The following is a 20,461-nucleotide window of genomic DNA, read 5'->3' on the forward strand; positions in this document are numbered from 1 at the left end:
ATAAAAGGAAGACATAGGAGGATGTGTAGTTGCTCTTAGAACCATCTGGAAGGCTGAGGGCCCGGCTGTGGATGTGGGCTATCCCCTATGCCGAGGGCCCTGCAGCTGCCTGTGCACCTGCCCCGTCAGGTGAAGCTCCGGGAATGTCTGCTGTGTCTCTACTGGGTGTGGTACAGTCAGGGGCAGCCTCGTGGGTCTGCCAGGGGACAGCATCTAGTCTCATGGTTGAAATACCATAGTGTGTTGGGGAACTGATTTCCCAGTTCCACTCCCCAGCTGGGCCTCATCCTGAACGGCAGGCCTGTGTATCCTCCTGTACCTGATGTCTGATACACGCGGCAGGCATCACATGCCCTGAACTGAACTTCCAACAGCCCCAGGCTCCCTGTCCCTGGCCCACGGGCGCCTGCACTCTTGGTGCTTAGGCCAGAGCACGTGGGACTCACCCCAACCCCAGTCTTTCTCCTGCTGTCTGTGGGAACCTGCCCACCTCACCCTCCTCTCCGGCTCCCCCACAGGGTGCCTCTGGGGAGCCCTCTCCCCTTGTTTTGATCTCTTGGACCTCAGGGTCCTAGGTAAGTGGTCAGTGCTCAGCGAATGCTGTTTGAAGGAATGACCTTTGTTTCGATGGTCTCTGGGTGCTTAACTCAGTCCTCATCTTGTAAAATGTCGGTTCTTTTCATTTTAAGACTAAGGACTTTTGCCCGTGCAGATTCAAACGTGAACATCTTGTCTTCGCTCTTGGATGGGGCTATGTGTACCCTCAGCGATTGTGAGGGGCCCTGCTGGTCCCTGTGGCCTCTCGCCCTGGTGGCCGGTGCAGGGGGTGGTGGCTGCGATGGCTGCTGGTGGCATCCTTGTCACTGGGCCTCCTGCCTCCGCAGTGCCTTCAAGCAGTAGGGTCCCCCGCTCACCCCAAGGTGGCATTGACTCCCTTGCTGCTGAGCACTTGGCAGAGACATCTGCCCGACGGGCCCGTGTTTCTGGACCCGCTGTGCTGCCGTGAGCGCCCGTCGGGGACACGGGGACCCTGAGGTGCGTGCGTTTGGCTGGTGCCTCCAAGCGTCCAGCCGTTAGTTTTACTTTTGCCTGGTTGCCTCAGTGGCAGTTGCCCCTGTCGTGTCCTTTATCCCACTTTCAGCTCAGATCTTCGGCCCTAGATCCTCTAGACCCATTCCTGAGGCTGCGGAGTGTGTTGCAACTGCAGAGCACGTGTCCCTGTGTTAATACGTGGTCTTGGAGTGTAGCGTGTGCTGTGCAGACTGCGGCAATGAGTCAGGAGGCTGTTTCGATGTCTGAAGTTTGGGAATGTGAAAAGTGTGTTTTCTTTTTGTAGTAAGTAAAGTAAGGGCTGACGAGAAGGAGAGGAGAGAGGAGGACTCGGAGAGAGACAAAGAGAGAGAAAGAAGATACCGGGAAAGGAAGGTAGGTGGACCAGGCCCAGGCGCCGCAGGGCAGATGCCTTGTTGTTACTGGAGGCGCTGTGGAAGTCTTGTAGTGGAGGCTCCGGGCCTGAGAAGACACCGGGGGTGAACCCTGCATTCACCTCCTTAGGGTCCCTTCCGGAAGGGAGCACGCTAGATCCGAATAAATGTAGCCGTCCCCCCTTTGCCTCACTTGAAGGCTGGAGTTATTTATGTCCTCGGGGTGCCACCCAGTGTCTCAGCAGCCGTACCCCAGCACAGTGTGACTCAGGGAGGACGGTGGGGTGGTGTCCGCAGGTATGTGGCGGGCTCACCTCCCTGTTCTTGGGGGCCTGACGCACACGGCGACGCCTTCCCTGCCGGCGTGCGCTTGCACCCTCTCTGACGGTCTTTCATTTAAGGGCGCTGCAGAGATGAGCTCTGCTCCTCATGTGTCACTGCGTTGCTTTAAGATTTTGTCTGTCTGTTTTTACAAAGAGGGGAAGGCAGGGAGAAACATCGATGTGAGACAGAAGCATCGATCAGTTGCCTCTTGTACATGCCCTGACTGGGAATCGAACCCGCAACCCAGGCATGTACCCTGACCGGTAATCGAACCAGCGACCTTGCGTTTTGTGGGACAGTGACCAACCTGCTGAGTCACACTGGTCAGGGCATCTCTGTGTGTTTTGAATTTTACTTGTGGGATCTCTACATTTTTCAGTTTAAAATTATGAAGCAGTTGAGGTATAGAGCCCCTTCACATCAGTGTTTAGTCACTTCTGTTTTGTTCTGGGTCCTTAACCGTCTTTTTTAGGACTTAATCTTTCATCCCCATTGAATTTATTCTGGGGCAGGCAAGCAGTAGACTGAACCGAGGAGTTTGGTCAGGGGCTCGTCGGCATGTTTTCTTGGGAAGAGTATCCTGCAGAGATGAGCAAGGTGGGGGCATGAGGACATCGGGGTCCATGGGAAGAGAGGAGTACGGGGGATGGAGTTGGGGGGGCTGGGCTGTACGGTCAGAACTCTCAGCTGGGGAACAAGTGACCCGAGAGCACTGCTGGCATGCGGGGAGGTTCGGTTTGGGGTTCTGTGGGAAGTGTTGATGATGCTCCCCAAGCCGGGAGTTTGAGCCCAAATGCCACACAGGGCAGCCTGACCTGCACCCCAGCAGCCACCACCTCGAGATGGTGATCACGTTGTCACTGAGCATCCATGGTGGTCTGGGTGCAGGGATGCCTAAACCAGGGCGCCTGGTCTTAAGAGTGTCCTTGTGTGTGGGGTGCAGACGTGTGAACTGCCATGGAGACTGCCCGAGGGGCACCTGTGGAGAGTGCCACGGGAGGGCCTGAGTGTAGGTGCAGCCCGGGACACCTAGGTGTTGGGGGGAGGGTGACCAGAGCGACAAGGACAGGCTGTGAGGGAGGGTGGACTGTGCAGGGCGAGGGCGGTGGGCTGCAGGGTTATGCTGTCCTGTGCGGGGGCGGGTGGCTGGCGGAGCGGCAGACTTTTCCTCTGGAGTGTGTGTGTAGGAAGGTCCCTACAGTGGGAGAGGGGCTGGGGGTGCGGGGTGGGGGAGCACAGCGGCAGTGGTGGCCGGCCCGCCCCACCTTTGTTGTAGTGTGCAAGGAAGACGAGTGCGCACTCTACACGCTCACGCACCCCCACTGTGCCCCTCGCAGTTGCAGTACGGTGACAGCAAGGACAACCCCCTCAAGTACTGGCTTTACAAAGAGGAGGAGGGCAGAAGACACAGGAAGCACAGAGAGCCCGATCGGGGAAAGAAGCACCAAGAAAAAAGCAGCACCAGGGAGAAAAGGGAGAGGCACTCAAAAGAAAAGGGCAGCTCGCTCTCCGAAAGGGAAGGGGATGCAGGGCACAAAGAGAAACACCACGAAGAAGGCCTTCACTTCCGTGACGAGAGGCACCGCAGCCGTGTGGACAGAGGAGAGAGGTTGTCGAAAGAAGAGCGCAGGAAAAGGGAGCCCAAGGTGGGTGTCTGTGCACCTCACCCCGAGGCTGCCCCAAGCCGCCCTAGCGCAGGAGGTGCATCTGAACGCAGCGGGGGCGAGCCTGGTGGGCTGAGGGTCCCACGTCCCCTCATAAGACGTGGTCACACCCGTGTTGTGTGGTCAGTAGAGATTCCTGACCTCGGACGTGGGGGCACATATTCTAACACATGTTCAGAAATCTATCGTAAAAGTTTGAAATGTAATATTGGAGAGGAAGCTGGTATTTTTTAAAGGGGAAATTAAGTGAATAATTTAGAAAGTGTTTCAGCCAGAGATGGTATCTCCGTCTGCCAGCAGATCAGAACAGAGTGTGCACAGACGCATCGATCACAGAGGGCGCGGGTCTCCCTCCCGTGTGGTAGAACGGCTGCTGTGCCTGCTTCCTGCGTCCTGCTTCCCTTTGTGTGTTCTGTTGCACGTCCGTGCTCCGGCTGCGTGGCTCGTCCAGACTCCAAGGCGGGTGCAATTCCGTGCTCCCTCCGAGACGACGCAGAGTGTCCCCAGGGTCGGGGCAAGGGCCTCAGGGTGCCCTGCTCGTCCACTGACCTTCCTCTGCAAACAGGCGCACCCGTTCGTCCTGGGAAAGTCTTCTGATGGCTCACAAACCCCCTCGTTTAGACCTTGTTCATAGTTACGAGCGGTCACTGTTGCAGACGCTGAAGACACAGCTGTGAGCCAAATAGAAGGTTTAATTTCCATGGTGCTTCTGGTTTTTTTGGCCACTCCCATCACATTAGAGGGATGAACCAAGGAGTAGGTAACGTCACATCAGGAGCGGTTAGCGAGAATCACATAGTGAACGTTTTTCTTCACGTTGACTTCCAGGTACTGAAATACACTTTGCAGCTTAGTTAGTGAGCTAGCCTGGTGGCTGACAGATTTGTCACTGAGGGGACTGTGGTGTCCAGGGTGCCTCCTACCGGGGCTGCAGGTGTGGAGCAGGGCTGCGCCTTGCTCCCCACAGGGCTTGGACTGTGTGTCCCCTGTCTGCCTCCTCCGGTCCCCGGTGAGAGAGCGAGGTGTCAGCAGAGTCTCTGATGGCGGCGACCTGAAGAGACGGCCTTGGCAGAGGCATCAGTGACCTCCTGCCTCTGCTGAGTGTGGGGTCCTGCTCCCCTCTGCTCCAGGGGTGGCAGTGGCCCTGTCACTTGTCTCTGTGAGCCTCTCATGTCCGGCCCTCATGTCCTGGAAGCAGGGCCCTGAGCACAGGCGCCAGCTCCCCACATACCTGGAGTTGGGTGTGGAGGGGCACTGTGTCATCGCCAGCCCTTGCCGCACACGTCCCTGTGCAGCGCCCCGGGGCCTAGGCGCCTCCAGTACACGGGCTGCACAGCCAGGGCCATCCCTTCTCCTGCCAGCGCTGCTGAGTCCATTCTCGGGCTACTCCCATCACTTTTATAGACCAAGGCCAGACTGTTCCTCCCGTTACTGTGACCCCGACTCCAAAACGACCCCTGGAGGCGCGTGTGCTCAGGCTCGCAGCCCCTCTGGTCCGTAGGTGGCCTCTCTGGAGGGCGGCCTCGGAGCCAGGCTGTTGTTTTCTTTGGATTCTGGGAACTGCTTTTTAACGCAGGCACGTTTCACAGGCAGCTGGTGGTCTGTCGTGTGGTCCTGACCTTGGTTCCTTCCTAAGTAACCAAGTGTTGAACGTGCAGTCACTGCCTTTTTGGGATGTTAGAAATTATTCTCTGATGACCACAGAAAATCTTAACGCAAGTCTTCGATTGTTTTCTAGAAGTAACTTCCTGGAAGTAAACTTCCAGGCCAGAGAAAGTGTCTGGGCACTGGTAGCTTGTGGCCGGGCTTTGGGGGCACGTTGTGCGTGGCCCCTAGACCGGCAGTTCAGTCCCCGTTCGCTCTTCACTGTTCCTGGTGAATCCCAGGCCTGTGCTCCTCCTGTGCCACGTGGGGGCGGTGCCCTCTCGGGTCTCTCTCCGCAGCTGGTCTTGCGTCCCCCACAGGGCACTCCCTGCCAGCATCTCCTCAGCCCATGTGTACGTGTCCACTGACACATTCTAATGCTTTCTATTTAAAAAAATTGATTAGTGTAAGCGAAGGTTAACTTTTTCCTGCAGGTGCATAGATCTGTGAAACAGCCACATTCCAAATGCTTGGAAGTTTGATTTTAAGCAGTGTAAGGAACTAGCCCCGCTTCCCTCAGAAGAACGGGAAGTTGATCAGTACCACTTCTCCTTACTGAGCTAATCCATGGTCACCTGCATTCACCCACTCTGTAATCACCTACTTCACTACAAACACCAATACCAACAGTTAAGCGACGCCTGTGGAGTAGTTTCTTGTTCAGTGTGGAGCCCATGCTTATTTTACAGAGTTTATTAATTACGGTTCAGTCATTATGATCCACTGACTAGTGGTTATGGGATTTTTTCTCTTGCAGAATGGTGAACACAGAAACCGAGGTGCAAGCTCAAAGAGAGACGGGACTGGTGGCCAGTAAGGGATACACGTTCTTCGGTTGATTATTACATGTCACACACAGAATACTTTAAGCCGGTTTTTTATTGGGCCTCATTATGGCCGGTAAATGGCAGGGAGTGGTAACTGGACTTCACTGACGCTCCACACAGCCCTGCAGGCCGGATCTCAAGTGCACCAGAGGGCCTTGGAGCTTGTAACAGAGTACCGGTCCGTTTTATATTTGCTCATACAAAATTAGAAAGTCAGAACTCACTTTGGGGGAATGCTCATTTGGAAGACGGCCCCTCCATAAGATGGACCAGCCTGGGAGCGTGGAGTGTCTGCAGGGGATATGGGTCCACGTGTGTGCTAAATGCGTGCTTGCCCGCAAGCCCCCCAGGCCTGTGGGAGCATTGAGGCCTCCGCCTGCAGAGAGGGCCTGTCTGCCTTTCTCTGGGAAGTTGGGGGGCCCTTCAGGGCCTGTTCTTCACCAAAAAATACCTCCTTTGTGTGGGGTGTGTGAAGGTTACAGAGTAGAGTTTGTGTATAAACCATCTTGTATATAAGCCCTGGATTTTAATTTGTTCTTTATGGCAGCCATATTTGGTCATTCTTTTTTACAGGTTAGGAAAACTCGGGCTAAATGCCTTGCCTGAATTCTTACAACTTTGAGCAAAGGTAGCACTTAACCCGGGGGTGGGGTGGGGACATCCCCCCAGCCTTTGCACACTGCCGATGTGTCAGAATGCGTGAGAAGCGTGCTCGGCTCTGTGTCTTAGACCATGGGCTGCACTGGATGGCCATGAGTGAGCTTCCAGCAATGGAGACTCAGCTGGAAATTTCGAAAGCCTTAGTTATAGGTCCCAACCAACACAGAGCATATGAGTAAAAAATATATAATATTTTAAGATAAATCTTTTTTTTGGACATGCAAATGTTATACTAAACATAAAATAACATTTGGGATTGATAATAAAGTTAAAGGAATTTTCTAGCTCTTACAAAGATGCAGATTCGTACACACGTTTGTGAAAACACAGGCTCTTCTCCCCACTGGAGGCCTTGGTCGCTGAGACCGTAAAGCGTGAGGAAGGCCTGCGTGCGTGTGCACAGTTTGCCGAGAGCACACTGGGAATCTGCCCCTCCCAGCAGCTCTCAATCTTGCCGAACATGATGAGTCTGCACTGATGTGGGAAGTGTTTTGTTTCTTAAGGCTTTATTTAACGTTAACTTTGGCTTTGACCTTATTTTCTTTCCAGGCATGCGGAGAGCATAGTGAGGAGTAGTGGGAGAGAGAGAGACACGAGAAGGAAGGTAAGAGCTTCACGTTGCTCTCCCTGGCTGGGCCCTCCATTCGCCTGGGACAGGCCTCGTTTGCAGACAGCTTGGCTGGGGGCTGGGGTTCCAGGAGGCACAGAGGAGACCCTCTGGACTCAGAGAGACTGAGAGTCGGAAGATGGACGAAAAGCCATCAGACAGCAACTGTCCCCGAGCTCGAGCGGCTGTGCTAGTGGGACGTTGCCTGATGTTGCGAGCGGTCATTCATGGGAAGGGGTGACAGCTGTAAATGAACGCGTCCCTGGAAAAGGAGCCCCGAGATGCAGGAAGCAGGACCGACAGCAGGAGCGGGAGGAAGGGGACGCAGTGTGAGTGGAGGCTTCAGCACCCTCTGCCCCTCAGGGAGCGCTTCGCTGTGCCCCAGGCAGCTCAGGTGAAAGGGGCAGTCCGGGAAGGTGTGAATTGCTGGAGCAGCCTCAGGCAGAAATGGAGAGTCTGAGCAGGCCTGTGGTGAGGGAGGAATGGCGTCAGAGTTGGAAACCTTCCTGGAGAGAAGCCCAGGCCCGGCGACCTCATGGCAGGGGCCGGGAGGTCGAGAAGTGGTCGTGTGACAGCTGGTGTCAGCACAGAGGCTCGCAGTGAGGAACAGGAGAGCCGCGCCGTCCCCAGGTCCCCAGGCCTCGAGTTGGTAGCAGCTCCCGCTTGTCACTGGAGTGGTCTTCGCCGTGACTACCTGGAACCATGCAGCGGCACGCTGGGGTCTTGTCACCGAACCTTTTCTGGTTTTGCTGTGTTATAAGTAATGTGGTGGATTTCGGCCTCTGTTCTATCTGAAGGAGAATTTTTCTCCTTGATAGTTCTCTGAATCCATGGCCCTGGAACATTTGTGCCGTCTTTTTACGTGTGTCATTTCGCACACCTACACACACACACGGTTTTACATAATTTAGTTCATACAGTGTGTGGCTTGGTGTGCACACGTCTTATGTGATCGCTTTGGGGTGGTCGGGCCACTCACTGTCCAGCTGTAGCCACACTGCCAGGGAGAATTGGCCGCGCCCGTTCCTTCCTGTGTACCCTTCTCCTCGCACACTGGCGTGTGTGTGGGCATTGGGACGCCTTTCTCTCTTTCTCCCCTGCACCCGTGCCACAGACGGTCCCCTCAGTCATCATGGGAACCCCCGTTTCTAACGACGCAGACACCTCCTCCCACTTTCTGGGGGTGGAGTTGCTGACGTGGGGTCATGGGGTAGAAACACATGGTTTTTAATGTTTTCCTCATGCCTCCGGATTTCCTGTAAGCCCTAGATTAGCGTTGTTCCCTGGGGGGTGAGCCGCACTTGTCATATGACATTTTTTGGCAGTCACGTTAAAAACTAAAAAGGAAACAAAGATAATTTTAACGACACATTAGACGACCCACCATTTCTTCAGTATCATCCTTTCAACATCGAGTCACCAGAAGACATTATCAGTGAGACATTTTACAAGAATTTTTTTAACCGAAGGAGCAAAATAAAGTGACCGGCGTGGCTTGGGGCCATCGGACCCCTCGCCCCGGCCCCCAGTTAGGCAGCAGGTTCCACAGCAGCAGCACTGAGCCCTCTTGGGTCAGTTATTCGTATGTGCAGAGCCCGCAGCAGGCCGGCAGGGCTTTCTGGCCGTGGAAAGCTCTGCGTCTCCCTCGTGGTGACACGCCGCGCTGTCCCCAGCCTTACACGGTGACATTGCAGAGTGTGTCTTCCTTGCACCAGCGGCCGCAGCAGGGGCCGGCCGCCAGCTGCTCCCGTGCGGGGGCCGTGTTGTGGTGTCCTCACTGGCCCTAGGCAGGGGTGCCATCGTGTCCCCGTTTCCAAGTGGACAGGCCCCTGCCCCTGCCTGCCAAGGGCAGCCCCTCCCAGGGAGGAGGGCAGTGTGGGGTGGGCTGTGGGTGCCCTGCAGACCCCTGCAGCTGCTGACCTGGCCATGCTCTGTCCCCAGCACAGCAGTGACGAGGGCCCCTTCGCGTGGATGCAGGCTGCGAGGCTGGGAAGTGAAGACACCAGGGTAAGGGTCCATCCTGTGCAGACACGCCCCATGCGTGTTTGCTTGCCATGGCTCCGTCCCAGCCTGGCAGACTGAAGGGGATGGGTCATACGTGACATCTGTGCTCACACTGGGCTGAGCCCTTAACCGCGTGGCTGGTGACCTCGGGCTCAGGGCTGGAAGGGAGACCAGCTGCCCGAGCCCGGGACCTTCCTCTGCGCCAACGAGGCGGGGCGGGGTGCTCCGCGTGGTTTTGCAGGCTGAGTGAGTAGCCAGGTTACTCCTCCTTGTTCTGCACTTAAATTAAAAAGTTTGGAGAGAGTGGGAGAAACAACACAGACGTTAGAAAAGACAGGACTCGAGCCACTGTCAGGGAGACACGTTCCAGGTCCCAGACCATTTGGGGAACGTGGATGACCCCAGGGATTGAGGCCATGGCCTGACTGTTCTTTCCAGAACTGAGGGGAAGCGCAAGGCGTCTGTTCGCGGCCACCCCGGCGGCTGGCCGAGCACCGGCGATGGCTCCGTTGTGTCGCATGCCAGCCTGCCCTCGCTCCAGTCTCCTCCGGTGGAGAGCCCGGCACGCTGTGGGGCACCGTGCGTGTTTGCTGAGGGGACTGGCCGGTGGGCGTGGAGCAGTCACTGGGGCCACAGTGAGCTCACATGCGGTTCAGCAGGGCTGTGCTGAGACCCTGCACAGCAGGGTGGCTCTGCTTTCTGCCAGCAGTCAGCAGGCGTCAGACGTGCGTCTGCAACCAACGCAGGGAGGACCTTCCTGTGGGGTGGTTTTCCCAAGAAAGGGTTCGCTCGCTCGGAATAACTCTCCCCAACCCCCAGGCGACCCCTTGTTCATCCTTGACACCCAGACCGGTGGCCTTAGGGTGACCTGTGCAGCCCCCCAGGCCTCCAGAGCACCTCCCGCCACAGGACTTGGGGGTCCCTGGTGCATCCCCAGATTGCAGGCGGCAGCGGGGGAGTGGAGGCCACCTGGCGTGCCCTGATGGGACTGGCGCGTGCCTGCCCCGGCCGTGCGGACACGGGGCGCTCATGGGTGCGTCACTGACTAGGGAGAGGCAGCGCCAGAGTGTGGAACTCACGCGTGGAACCGTTTTTCTCTGTAGCCATCAGAATCAGAGCAGTTTCTCAGAAAGGGCATGTTTATTAAACTGTTTCCTCTTTTCGGTCACACTTATAAATCAACAAACTCTTAAAGAATGTGAAGGCAGGTTGTCAGTTTTGTAAATACTTACAATTTTAAGTTAGTAACTTATTATGAATCTTAGGAAATATGTTTTCCCCAAGTATTTGCAAGATTCAAATTTGTGATTGAACTTTTTTGTTCTGTGTTTGATTTTTACCGCTAGGAAATTGAAAAGGAAGACATCGACTTAGAAAATGTTGCAACTGGTGTCTACACGGCCAATTTTGAAGATGATTTTGAAGTATGTGTAAACATTCAAATTTTTCTTGACTTAAAATACTTTGTTCTTAAACTCAGCTTAAGTATAGTAATGTATAGCTTTTCTCTTTTTATTGCTCTTAAGACTCCATATCCGCTTGGTCTCGGTCTGTTACCTAAAAGTTTGCTGTGCACCCGCCAGTGCTCACCTGTGTGGTGTGATGAGCGATACTGTGATCGGACCTGCTGAACTCACGTAACAGCTAACTGCCATTAGGTGCACGGCAGTCAAACATGTATGTGCAAGCGTGTCTGTGCGAGAAAGGCTGCACGTGACGGTTCACGGGGCATCCGTGTTGTGCCTCTGTGTGGTGTGGTGTGTCTGCAGAGAAACAGATGCAGTGCTTCACGCAGACCCGGGGCTCAGCAACTCTGCGGTCAGCGGCCTGCACCAGTCCTCTGGGCTGTAACGAGGGCTGTCTAGGCTGCTTATTTTTGTTTTCACATTTAAACATTTGTCAGAGCAGTTTGTTGAGGTAACACTGGTCAACAACATTATATAAATTTCAGGGGACAAGGCTATACTTTGACATCTGTGTGTCTGCCTCGTGCTCACCACCGAAGTCCAGCCCCCCGTCCCCACGCTCTTGCCCCTGTGCCCAGCTTGCCCCCAGCCCCGCCCCGCCCCTGCAGTGGACACCGTTCTGTTGTCTGGTCTGGGAGTGTGTTTCTGTGTGCATGTTAAGTCACTGTGCCTTTCTCGTTTTATAGTCACCACGCGAGTGACAGATGTGGTCCGTGTCCTTCGGGCCGGGCTCAGCTCACTGCACACAACACTGTCCAGAGCTGTTGGTGCTGTTGCGAACAGGAACATCCCACCTTCCCGGCTCAGCGGTACCCGCGCTGTGTGTGCTCTGCACCTTCTCCCTGCACCCGCTGGCGGGCGGGCTGCTTCCGTGACTTGGCTATTGTGCGGAACGCCGCAGCGAGCGCAGGGCACCTGCACGTTCATGCAGGTGTTCTCCTGTTGTTTGGATACGTAGCCAGAAGTGGAATTGCTGGGTCCTGTAGTAACTCTGTTCTCAATTTTTTGAGGGACCTGCACACTGTTTTCCGCAGCGGCTGTCCCAGTTTACATTCCCACCGACGGCGCACGGGGTTCCCCTTTCTCCCTGTCCTCACCAGCGCCTGTTGTCTGTTGTTTTTCTGACAACGGCCATTCTGACTGGTGTGAGGCAGTGGCTCCCTGTGGTCTCGATTAGCAGGTCTCTGGTGACTAGTGACGCTGAGCATCCTCTCCTGTGACTGTTGGCCATCTGTGTGTCTCCGCTGGACACACGTCCGTTTAGGTCCCCTGCCCGTTTTCTTAAGCAGATTGTGTTGTTGTTGCCGAGTCACGTGAGTTCTGCGTGTGTTTGGGATGTTAGCCCCGTGTTGGAAGTGCCCTTTGTAAACACCGTCGGTGCATCTCTGTTGACAAATGCTGTGTCCTGGGTGGATCGTTCCCTTTCTCAGTGAAAAACGTCTGTCTGTCCTTTGTTCTCGTTTCTGTCCTGAATCTGTGTTATCTGGTGTAAGTGCGGCTGCACCTGCTCTCTCTGGGTACCACTTGCTCGGAGTGTCCTCCTCCGGCCCTCCTCTTGGGGCCACGTCTATCTTTGGGGCTCAGATGGGTCTCTCGAAGGCTGCATGTAGCTGGTCCTGGGTTTCGGTCTGTGAGCTCAGCTGTTACGTGAGGGGGCCACTGGCACATGGGACGTTCAGCTGTTTACATGTAGGGGTCACTGGCGCATGGGATGCGCTGCGGCCGTTCTGTCTTGTTCTCAGGTCACTCCGTGTCTCCTCGCTTCTTTCCTCTCTCGTTTCTATCTGCTGTTTCAGGTTGGTGGTTTCCTATGAAGCTTTTCTTCGTTTCCTCTTTTTTAACGTTTGGGTCCCAGCTCTGGGTGTTTGTTTTGTGGTTACCGTGGGGCTAGTATGAAACGTCTCGTAGATGAAGTGGTCCCTAGTCTTCTGAGAGTGTCTTCCTTCTCTTGAATGAGCTCAGTCCTTTCCCTCCCCTTCTTTACGCTTTATGGTGTGTTCGTTATCAAATTGCAGGGGCCATAGTTATTCTTAATGCTTTTCCTCCTTAACCTTTATGTTTAATCAATGAATACCCTATTCTGAAACAGGTTGTGATTTCTTGCTTTGTCTACTCGTCTTACTCAGAGCTCTGTGTCTCTTCACCTCTCTGCCCAGGTGGGAGGGCCCCTTGAGCATTTCCTGGGATGTGCGTCTTCCGGTGCTGCTGCCCCACCCCTCGTGCGTCCGGGAGGCCTTTATTTCTCCGTCACAGCAAGAGGATTCATCACTTCCGGCCGCCGGCTTCTCTCTCTCAGCATTTTGAGTATATCGTTCCACTGTCCTCCCGCCTGTAGTGTCTCCACTGAGAAATTCGGTGACAACTGACGGGGTTCCTTGTGGGCTGCTGTCTTTTTCCCTGGCTGCCTTGAGGATTCTTTGTCATTAACTTTTGACAGTTTTAATACAAGGTATTTTGGAGAAGGTCTTTGCCTTGCGATGTTTAGGTGTTCTGTTAGCTCCTGTACTCGAATGTCCACTTGCTTTGCTGGGTTTCAGGAGTCTCTCTGCTCCCTGCCGCCCCCATGCTCCTGGGACACACACTGCCCTTTCTGATGGGGTCAGACAGCTCTGGTGGGTTCTCACGTTTCCTCTCGGCTCTCTCCTGTCACCTGAATCTGCTCTAGGTTTCTCTCTTCCACGTGGCCTGCTCTCTCTGCGGTCTTCCTCTCGTGTACTGAGTTCTTCAGCTCCAGGGTCGTTTGCTTCTTTGTGATACTTTTCGTCTCTGTGGCCGGCCCAGCACTCCTTTGGTGTGTCCCTGCCGTGCCCGAGCTGCCTCAGCTTGCTCTCCGAGTTCTCTTGCCCCTCATCGAGGCTCTTCCTGACAGTCATCCTGGATTCCACCACTGAAATCACAGGCTTCCGTGGCGTTCAGCGAGTTCTGCAGACATGTCGGTGCCTGTCTGCCTTGGCTGTTGCTCTGCACTTAAGTCATAGCTCCCTAGTGAGTGGTGGTTAGAGGACTTTCTTTTGTTCTCCACTAGGTGGTGCTGTAGCACACTTTGTGGTTTTCTCTCACCTGTGTACCTGCACCTCCCAGTGTGTGTGGTGGGGGGGTCACTGTGGCCGTGAAAATTAACACCGGGTGACTAGGGCAGTGGGTGTCCTTGCTGTGCCCAGATTGCCTCGGTCTCGGGGCAGTGCTGCTGTGGTGGGGGGATGTGGAGCGTTGGGGTTTGCCCGCCCCTGTACTCTTCCCTGGTTCCCTATGGCTGCCGCCGTGGCCAAGGCCTTTGGTGAGTCTCCACTGCAGTGGGTGGGGGGTGGAGGGGAAGCTGGATGAAGGGGCAGTGACCCTGCTTCTGCCCCTCTTACTGCACCCCGACCCTCCCCTGCTGGCGCAGAAACCAGGGCCACAACGGCCAACACACCGCACCTGTGGACACTGCCCCGTCCGTCCCCGGCCCACCTGCCCTGCGCATTCTGGGGGCCCGCCTGCAGGTCAAGGGTGCTCGGCTCTCTGAGGGGTGTTTGCAAGGAGAGCAGGGGCCTTGGCTGGATCGTAGGTGTCCAGCTTATAATTGTGGGGGAGAGGCAGGGGAAGAGACGGGGGTCTTCTTACTCCACCACGATGCTGATGACAATGGTCTATTTTCTCTAAAGTCAGTTCTTTTTAAAAAAAAAAAAACAAAACTTCATTTATTTATTTTTAGACAGAGGGGGAGGGAGGAAGGGAAAGAAACATCAGTGTGTGGTTGCCTCTCATGCACCCCCTACTGGGGACCTGACCCACAACCCAGTCATGAGCCCTGACTGGGAATCGAACCGGCAACCCTTCGGTTTACAGTCTGGTGCTCAGTCCGCTGAGCTGCACCATCCAGGGCCACAGTCAGTTCACCTGGAAGTCCCCAGAAACCTCATCCTTGTCTGCAGGACTATGAAGACGACTTCGAGGTTTGTGACGGAGACGACGACGATGACGATGGTGGGACTGACGGGCCAGAGTCCAGAGAGAAGGCAGAGGAACCTCCTCCGGCCAGAAGGAAGGAAATCCAGGACCTCCAGGACGCCATCGACGCAGAAAACGAGCGGGTTGGGGAGCTGGCTTCGAAGCTGAAGCACGACCGAGTGGAGCCTGAGAGGGACCCAGAGACGGGTACGTGGACGCGGGGGCCCTGCTGTCAGGAGACCGCTCACTGGCGTGTGAGGGTCGCCTTTCTGCACCAGGCTGCAGCTGAGGGTGGCTGTAAGTGACGGCCTTGGCAGGCGTGTCTTCCCGGTGCTGTTAGCCTGCCCGTCGGCAGCACGGCTCTTGTTTTCATTGTTGTTGTTGATTGTTTTTTTAATTTATTGATTTTAAAGAGAGAGAGAGAGGAGCATCGATTTGTTGTTCCACTTATTCTTGTGTTCCTCGGTTGACTCTTGTGTGTGCCCTGACTGGGGACGGACCCCGCTACCTGGGCCAAGCGGGTGATGCTCTGACCAGTGGAGCTCCCTGTGCGGGGCCACCTGCTCTTGTTTCCTTCGACGGCCTTGCCCTTGAGTCTCCACAAAGGAGGTCAGAAGCGCTGGCAGAACCCAGGGCCAGCGCGGCAGGGGAAAGGCTCAGGAACAGGGATTTTCTTGATGAAGTTAGAAATGTGTCTCGCTCAGAAGTTCTTGGCATCTGGTTATGACAATGTTACTTATAAGAGCAGGAGTAAATATTTTTAAGTCACACAAAGGGAAAAACTATGATTCTGACGTAAAAAATAGAACAAGGTGTCCACTAGGAGAGTATGAAAACTACTGTTGGATAATATGCTGCTTCCGGTTGTGCAGTGAAGTAGGTCGTGATCAATACAGCCGATCGTGACCAGCAGTTACCGCGCTGTGGCAGCCTGGTGAGGGTCCGGCAGAAGGCTGGTGCCTGTGCCTCCGCAGGGGGGCGGGGCCGAGCCGCAGCGTGTCAGGACACAGCACCGTCTCTGGACGTGTAGCTGAAGCACGTCCTTGCAGCCTGGAGTGGCAGTCCTGGTGGCGGTGGTGTCCAGCAGGGTCCCTTCCGTGATCCCTCGCTGTGGAGCTGGGGGTGGGGCGGGGGACGCGTTCCCGCCCTGCTGAGCAGACCTCCGAACATCCTTTTTATGTCTCACGTCCTACACTGTTTTGGGCGTCGCAGCCTTCCGTAGCCTGACGTACAAGAATGGGGGACCCGCGCTAAGGCGTGATTTTCTGGGATGTTCTCATTTGAGGGACTTGCTCGCTCTGGCCACTGTGCTGCCCGGGCGATGTTGGAGCCACCCTCCAGCGGCGCGTCTGGTGGAGCCAGCCTTGCTGGGTGGAGCAGTTGCGGCTGCTGCAGGGGCGCAGCGGCCTTGGTGGTCCTGGCTCTGTCACGTGCTGGCTGGGTGGCCTTCCCACAAAACCAGGGCAAGGCGTGCTTCAGGGCTGTGGTGAGGGTTGAGTAAATAAGCCGACACTCGTGAAGTGCCTCGAAGAGTGTCGGGCACGCACGGAGCGCAGCGAGTGTGAGCATCGGGCTGTGGTCTGTGTCCTCACCCTCGGCGAGTGGTGGGGGAGGGCCGTTTCCTGGGTCATGCTGTCTGGCCCTGGCCCTCACAGTGCCGTTTATGCCGCATCCTGTGCTGACTGCCCTATTTGCTTGTCAGCTGCACAGCTGATCCTTTTCCAGGGCACTGGGAAACCATTTGATAAGTAACGTTTTCCAGGGTGCTAGGCTATGCCAAGGAATTCGAGAGTCCCTGCACCTCCCACAGGTCAGCCGTACTCGGTGGGTGAGCAAGCCTTTCCTCAGCCTCCACTGGCATCTGCGAGCCTGCTGCAGGGGCATCTCCACTCAAGTCTTCGTCCTGGGACGGTGAACGTCCGGTTTCCTCACTCTCCAGGCTGGCACAGTATTTAATGGCTTGTCTCCTGGCATCTGTATGGCTCACTCTTCTTACCACACATGCTGCTTGCACGCTTCTGCGGGGCTCTGTTGCATGGTCGACGGGCCAGCTGGCACATGAGGAGAGGGCAGCGGCCCGTGCCCGCCCACATGACCGGCAACAGGTGGGCAGAGCTGGGCCCCAGGGATTTGATAAAACAGCAATAAGGCATGAGATACAATTGTAATAAACATGTAAACAAACAAATGTGTGGATAAGTCCACCCAGGAAACCACGGAAATCCTCAGAGGGCCAAGGTGAGCTGAGGACCTACTGTTCACAGGATGGCGGGGGGCAGAGCGGTCAGCCCGTCTGTCCGATTGCTGGCCCTCGGTCTGAGCCCTGCGGAGACGCCCCCCGATAAAGGAGGACCCACAGTGACCTGCATGTGCTTCTGCGTTTCCGCCGTCTGTGTGTTCGTGCCCCAGTCCCCGCAGTCGAGCTCCCGCTGCGGCTGGGGGCACAGGACAGCACCCCGTGTGAGCTCTGCAGTGTTTCTGAAACACGCCATAGCGTGGTCGGTACACACAGGCAGCTCCACTGTGTCCCAGAACTGTGGGTGTGGCCGGCGGAGGCAGCCTTGGCAGCGCCTGTGGGCGACGTTTGTCGTTGCCGCCGTTCACAATGGGCTGCCCTCGCCAAACACGCTCTGACTGCGTTACTCTTGACTTTTACTTTTTGTTGGAAAGAAGTATTTCAGTTTCACAAAAATGTTTTTTTCCTGTACAGATGCAGACGGTTCATCTTCCAGAGCCCCCGTTTGTGGAATATTTGTGGATTTTGCAACTGCTTCGCACCGTCAGAAGAGTCGGACTCAGGCCCTTAAGCAAAAGTAGGTGTCCTGGGAAATTTGTGGAAGGTTTATGAAGTTTTAATGTATTTTCCTTCAACTTACTTTTTAAAATAGACTTCGCTTGTTTCACCACTGACTGCACGTTCTTTAATTTGTACCGCGTTTCTCTGCATTGGCTGTCCAGTTAACAGAGCGGGGGGTGCTGCTCAGTACCCAGGTCCGCTAGAGTTTGGACTCGCCCTGGCTTGGCTGAGGCAGAATCCCATGGCCCAAGGTGGCTGTGCGTGCAGCCCGAGGTGTGCAGCTCAGAGCCCCGGGGCTGTGCTCCCACATGTGACTTACTTCGTTAGGTCCTCTGGGCCTGTCCTGTGGGCGGGAGTGGCTTCCGGTCATATCCCTGGGCTTTTGAGCTCAGGGCTGCGGACGTCGAAGTCCGAGCTCCTGATGACCAGTCTGGAGAGCTGTGCGATCTGGGTGTCTATGAAAGTCAGAGGACGTGGTCTGGAGTCCGGGTCCCACAGCATTACACCCAAACGTGCTGTAGGAGTCGGCGGACAAAGTGTGTGTGTCCTGAGTGGGCTCAAAACCCAGCCTGTTGTCCAGCTCGGCACGCGGCCTCAGTGAGCGCTCAGTGAATTTTGCTAAATGGACAGGTAAATCACTGGTCATAAAGTTAATAATGCTTGATGATAAAAATAAGTTTCCACAGCATGATTGTTATCCTTCTGTTTTGGGCTGCTTGTTGGGATAGTAAAACCAGTTTCTGCCATTACGGCTAGATTTTTGTTGTTACTTGTTTTTTACCTAATTCCAGCTTAGAAACTAAACTTGGTTTGACCCAGTTTTCGCGAGCAGTCAGAGGGTGCTGCTCGGGCGACGCAGACGCGAGGCGCACCCGTGCTCACGGAGCAAGAAGGTGAAGGCCGCGGCTCCCGGCGGGCTCCCAGTCTCAGGGCCTTAGAGCTGTGTTACCACGGGTGACGTGTGCCCATTATCACAGGAATTATTTGGGATCAGAAATGCTATTAAATGTTTAAGAAGAAAACTTAAAGTCAAAGGCTGAAACACAGTGGGTTGATGATACAGAAAAACGTCGGCACACCTTATCCATCTGTGGGTGGGTTGTGGCGCTCGCGTCTTTGCATTTTGGGGACAGAGGGGGGCAGTGCAAGCCGCAGGGCACTGATGCTGCCAGGCGTGATTTAGTGATTGCCCAGAGTTGGGGTGGGGGGTGGAGACCCGCGCTGTAGTGTGTCCAGACCAGTGCCACATGCAGCGAAGAGCACAGGTGACGTAAGTGACTTTCTCAGTGACGGGAAAGAGTTCCTGAGACTAAAAGCAGAAATAAATTTCTGTAAGGTGCTCGACTTCTCCATACACTTGACAGAATTTAAAGGCAATCGGCCAATTGGGAAAATATGCTTGCGGAATTGTAGAGGTTTGCAATTCCTAACGCATCAGCTGATTTTATAATTCAGTCAGCACAGCTAAGTGTCACTAGAGAAACACGGGCAGAGGGCAATTCCAGCTGGAGTCCCAGGTGGGACAGCAGGCCGTGCGAGCGCTGAAAGCAGGGGTGATGCAGAGGTAATGCAGGGGTGACACAGGGGTGACGCAGGGGTGACCGCACGGTGCTGGGAGGCTGCAGAGCTCAGCGGGGCAGGGAAGCCACGTGCGCACTCCCACCTGCTGCCCCAGCCTCCACCTGAGGGCCGGGGCAGTCAGCGAGGGCGGGGAAATAGGAGTCTTCATGTGGTCAGGGAAATGAGTGTTCCAACAACAGTGAGAAGAGTTTTTTTCTCTAGGGACAGGTGAAGTTTTAAACACTGATAACACTTAAGTGTTGATGGGGGTGCAGAGAAAGAGCTTGCCCATGATGTACAGGCTCGGCCAGGAAACAGTGGTGAAGCCCGGTCAGTGTGTGGCGAGGCGGAGCTAACTCGGCCATGTGTGGGATGGAGGTGTTTGTGGGACTGGACGACCTGCCACTCATGCCAAGGGCCAGGGCGGGGAGCGGCAAGAGCGAACGGTGGCGCGGTCCTGGCAGGAAAAGTGCTGACTCAAGGTGGGTGTTAACGGGCCGGGAATGTCTGGTGACCCGTCTAGGGTAACCACCAGGACAGAACACAAAAATCTTGGACAGACAAGCCAGGCATAGAAGAGTTCATGGAATAATAATTTCTACAAACATGGTCAGTCAGACGGGCCAGGAGAGGAGAGACGGGAGCGAAGGTGTGGAGCACAGAAAACCACAAGAAGACGGGGGCCAAGCCGGAACCTGCCAGGCTCCTCAGCACCTGCTAGCCTGCGCGCAGCGCGTCCTCACCGAGCCCGCCGACAGCCCCTGCAGCCGGAGTGCAACGCCTCAAGAGGAAGCCAGCCTGTCCGGGAGAGAAGAGCCAGGTGCTGCGGAGCCTCGTCACGGCGTGCTGGGCGCTGTGGAACAGGACCTGCTGTGCGTGTTACTTTCAGGAGACCTTCCACATCAGGGCCCAGAAAGGCTGAAAAAAGTGAGAAATATTCCAGCCAAACACTAACAAAAATAATGCCGACGTCAGTAATTATTTTTTTCACCAAAGAACACCAGGAAGCAAGAAGCTTACGAAAAAGTCACTTCCTAACAATACAAGGGTCAGTCCAGCAGAGGAGTCCAGCAGCGGGGCCCTGCGTACCCCCCCCCCGCTGGGGCCACGGAAGAGCTGAGGCGACACCTCACGGCCCCGGGGCGGGGGTTGGTAGCAGGGCACTCTCAGGAGTCGACAGACGTTTGAAAACGTGAGTTTGAACAGTGCGGTTAACCAACTACACCCGACTTACGTACCCAGGGACTGGGAGCTACAACCGCAGCAGTTTCTGTTGTTGTGAAGAACTCAGACGGTTTCTCGGAAAGATCGTGCGCCCTGGACGTGGAACTAAAAAGGCACGGAGGGCACTTTCTGACCAGAGTGGACTTAGGCTAGAAATCAGTAATTGAAACATAACTAGGAGATACCCAACGCTTTGAGAAATAAGTAGCGTACTTCTAAAACAAGCTTGGGCCCGAGAAGACGCCGGGTGGCAATTAGAGCCCTCTCTCGATGGTGGGCATGGAAACTGGCCTTGGCGACTGGCAGGCTCAGCGAGAGCCCTTCTGAGAC

The 20,461-nt window shown here is 55.3% G+C and overlaps 1 protein-coding gene across 5 annotated transcripts in view; it reads left to right on the forward strand.

Annotated features, from left to right (window-relative positions):
- The window catches only part of DYNC2I1 (dynein 2 intermediate chain 1), a 38,741-nt gene that overhangs the window by 2,882 nt on the left and 15,398 nt on the right, over positions 1–20,461 (forward strand). For 2 of the 5 annotated variants that reach the window (XM_045198740.3, XM_045198738.3), the window contains exons 4-11: positions 1,337–1,425; positions 3,086–3,394; positions 5,814–5,869; positions 7,093–7,147; positions 9,092–9,157; positions 10,501–10,578; positions 14,535–14,757; positions 17,261–17,363. In XM_045198740.3, coding sequence (XP_045054675.2) covers positions 1,337–1,425; positions 3,086–3,394; positions 5,814–5,869; positions 7,093–7,147; positions 9,092–9,157; positions 10,501–10,578; positions 14,535–14,757; positions 17,261–17,363 — 979 coding nt within the window. Of the gene's footprint in view, positions 1–1,336; positions 1,426–2,235; positions 2,346–3,085; positions 3,395–5,813; positions 5,870–7,092; positions 7,148–9,091; positions 9,158–10,500; positions 10,579–14,534; positions 14,758–17,260; positions 17,364–20,461 lie in introns of those variants that run through there. The other 3 variants (XM_024564479.4, XM_045198739.3, XM_045198741.3) reach the window with 3 other exon arrangements.

This window comes from Desmodus rotundus, chromosome 6 (assembly GCF_022682495.2).
Source record: "Desmodus rotundus isolate HL8 chromosome 6, HLdesRot8A.1, whole genome shotgun sequence".
NCBI lineage: Eukaryota > Metazoa > Chordata > Mammalia > Chiroptera > Phyllostomidae > Desmodus > Desmodus rotundus.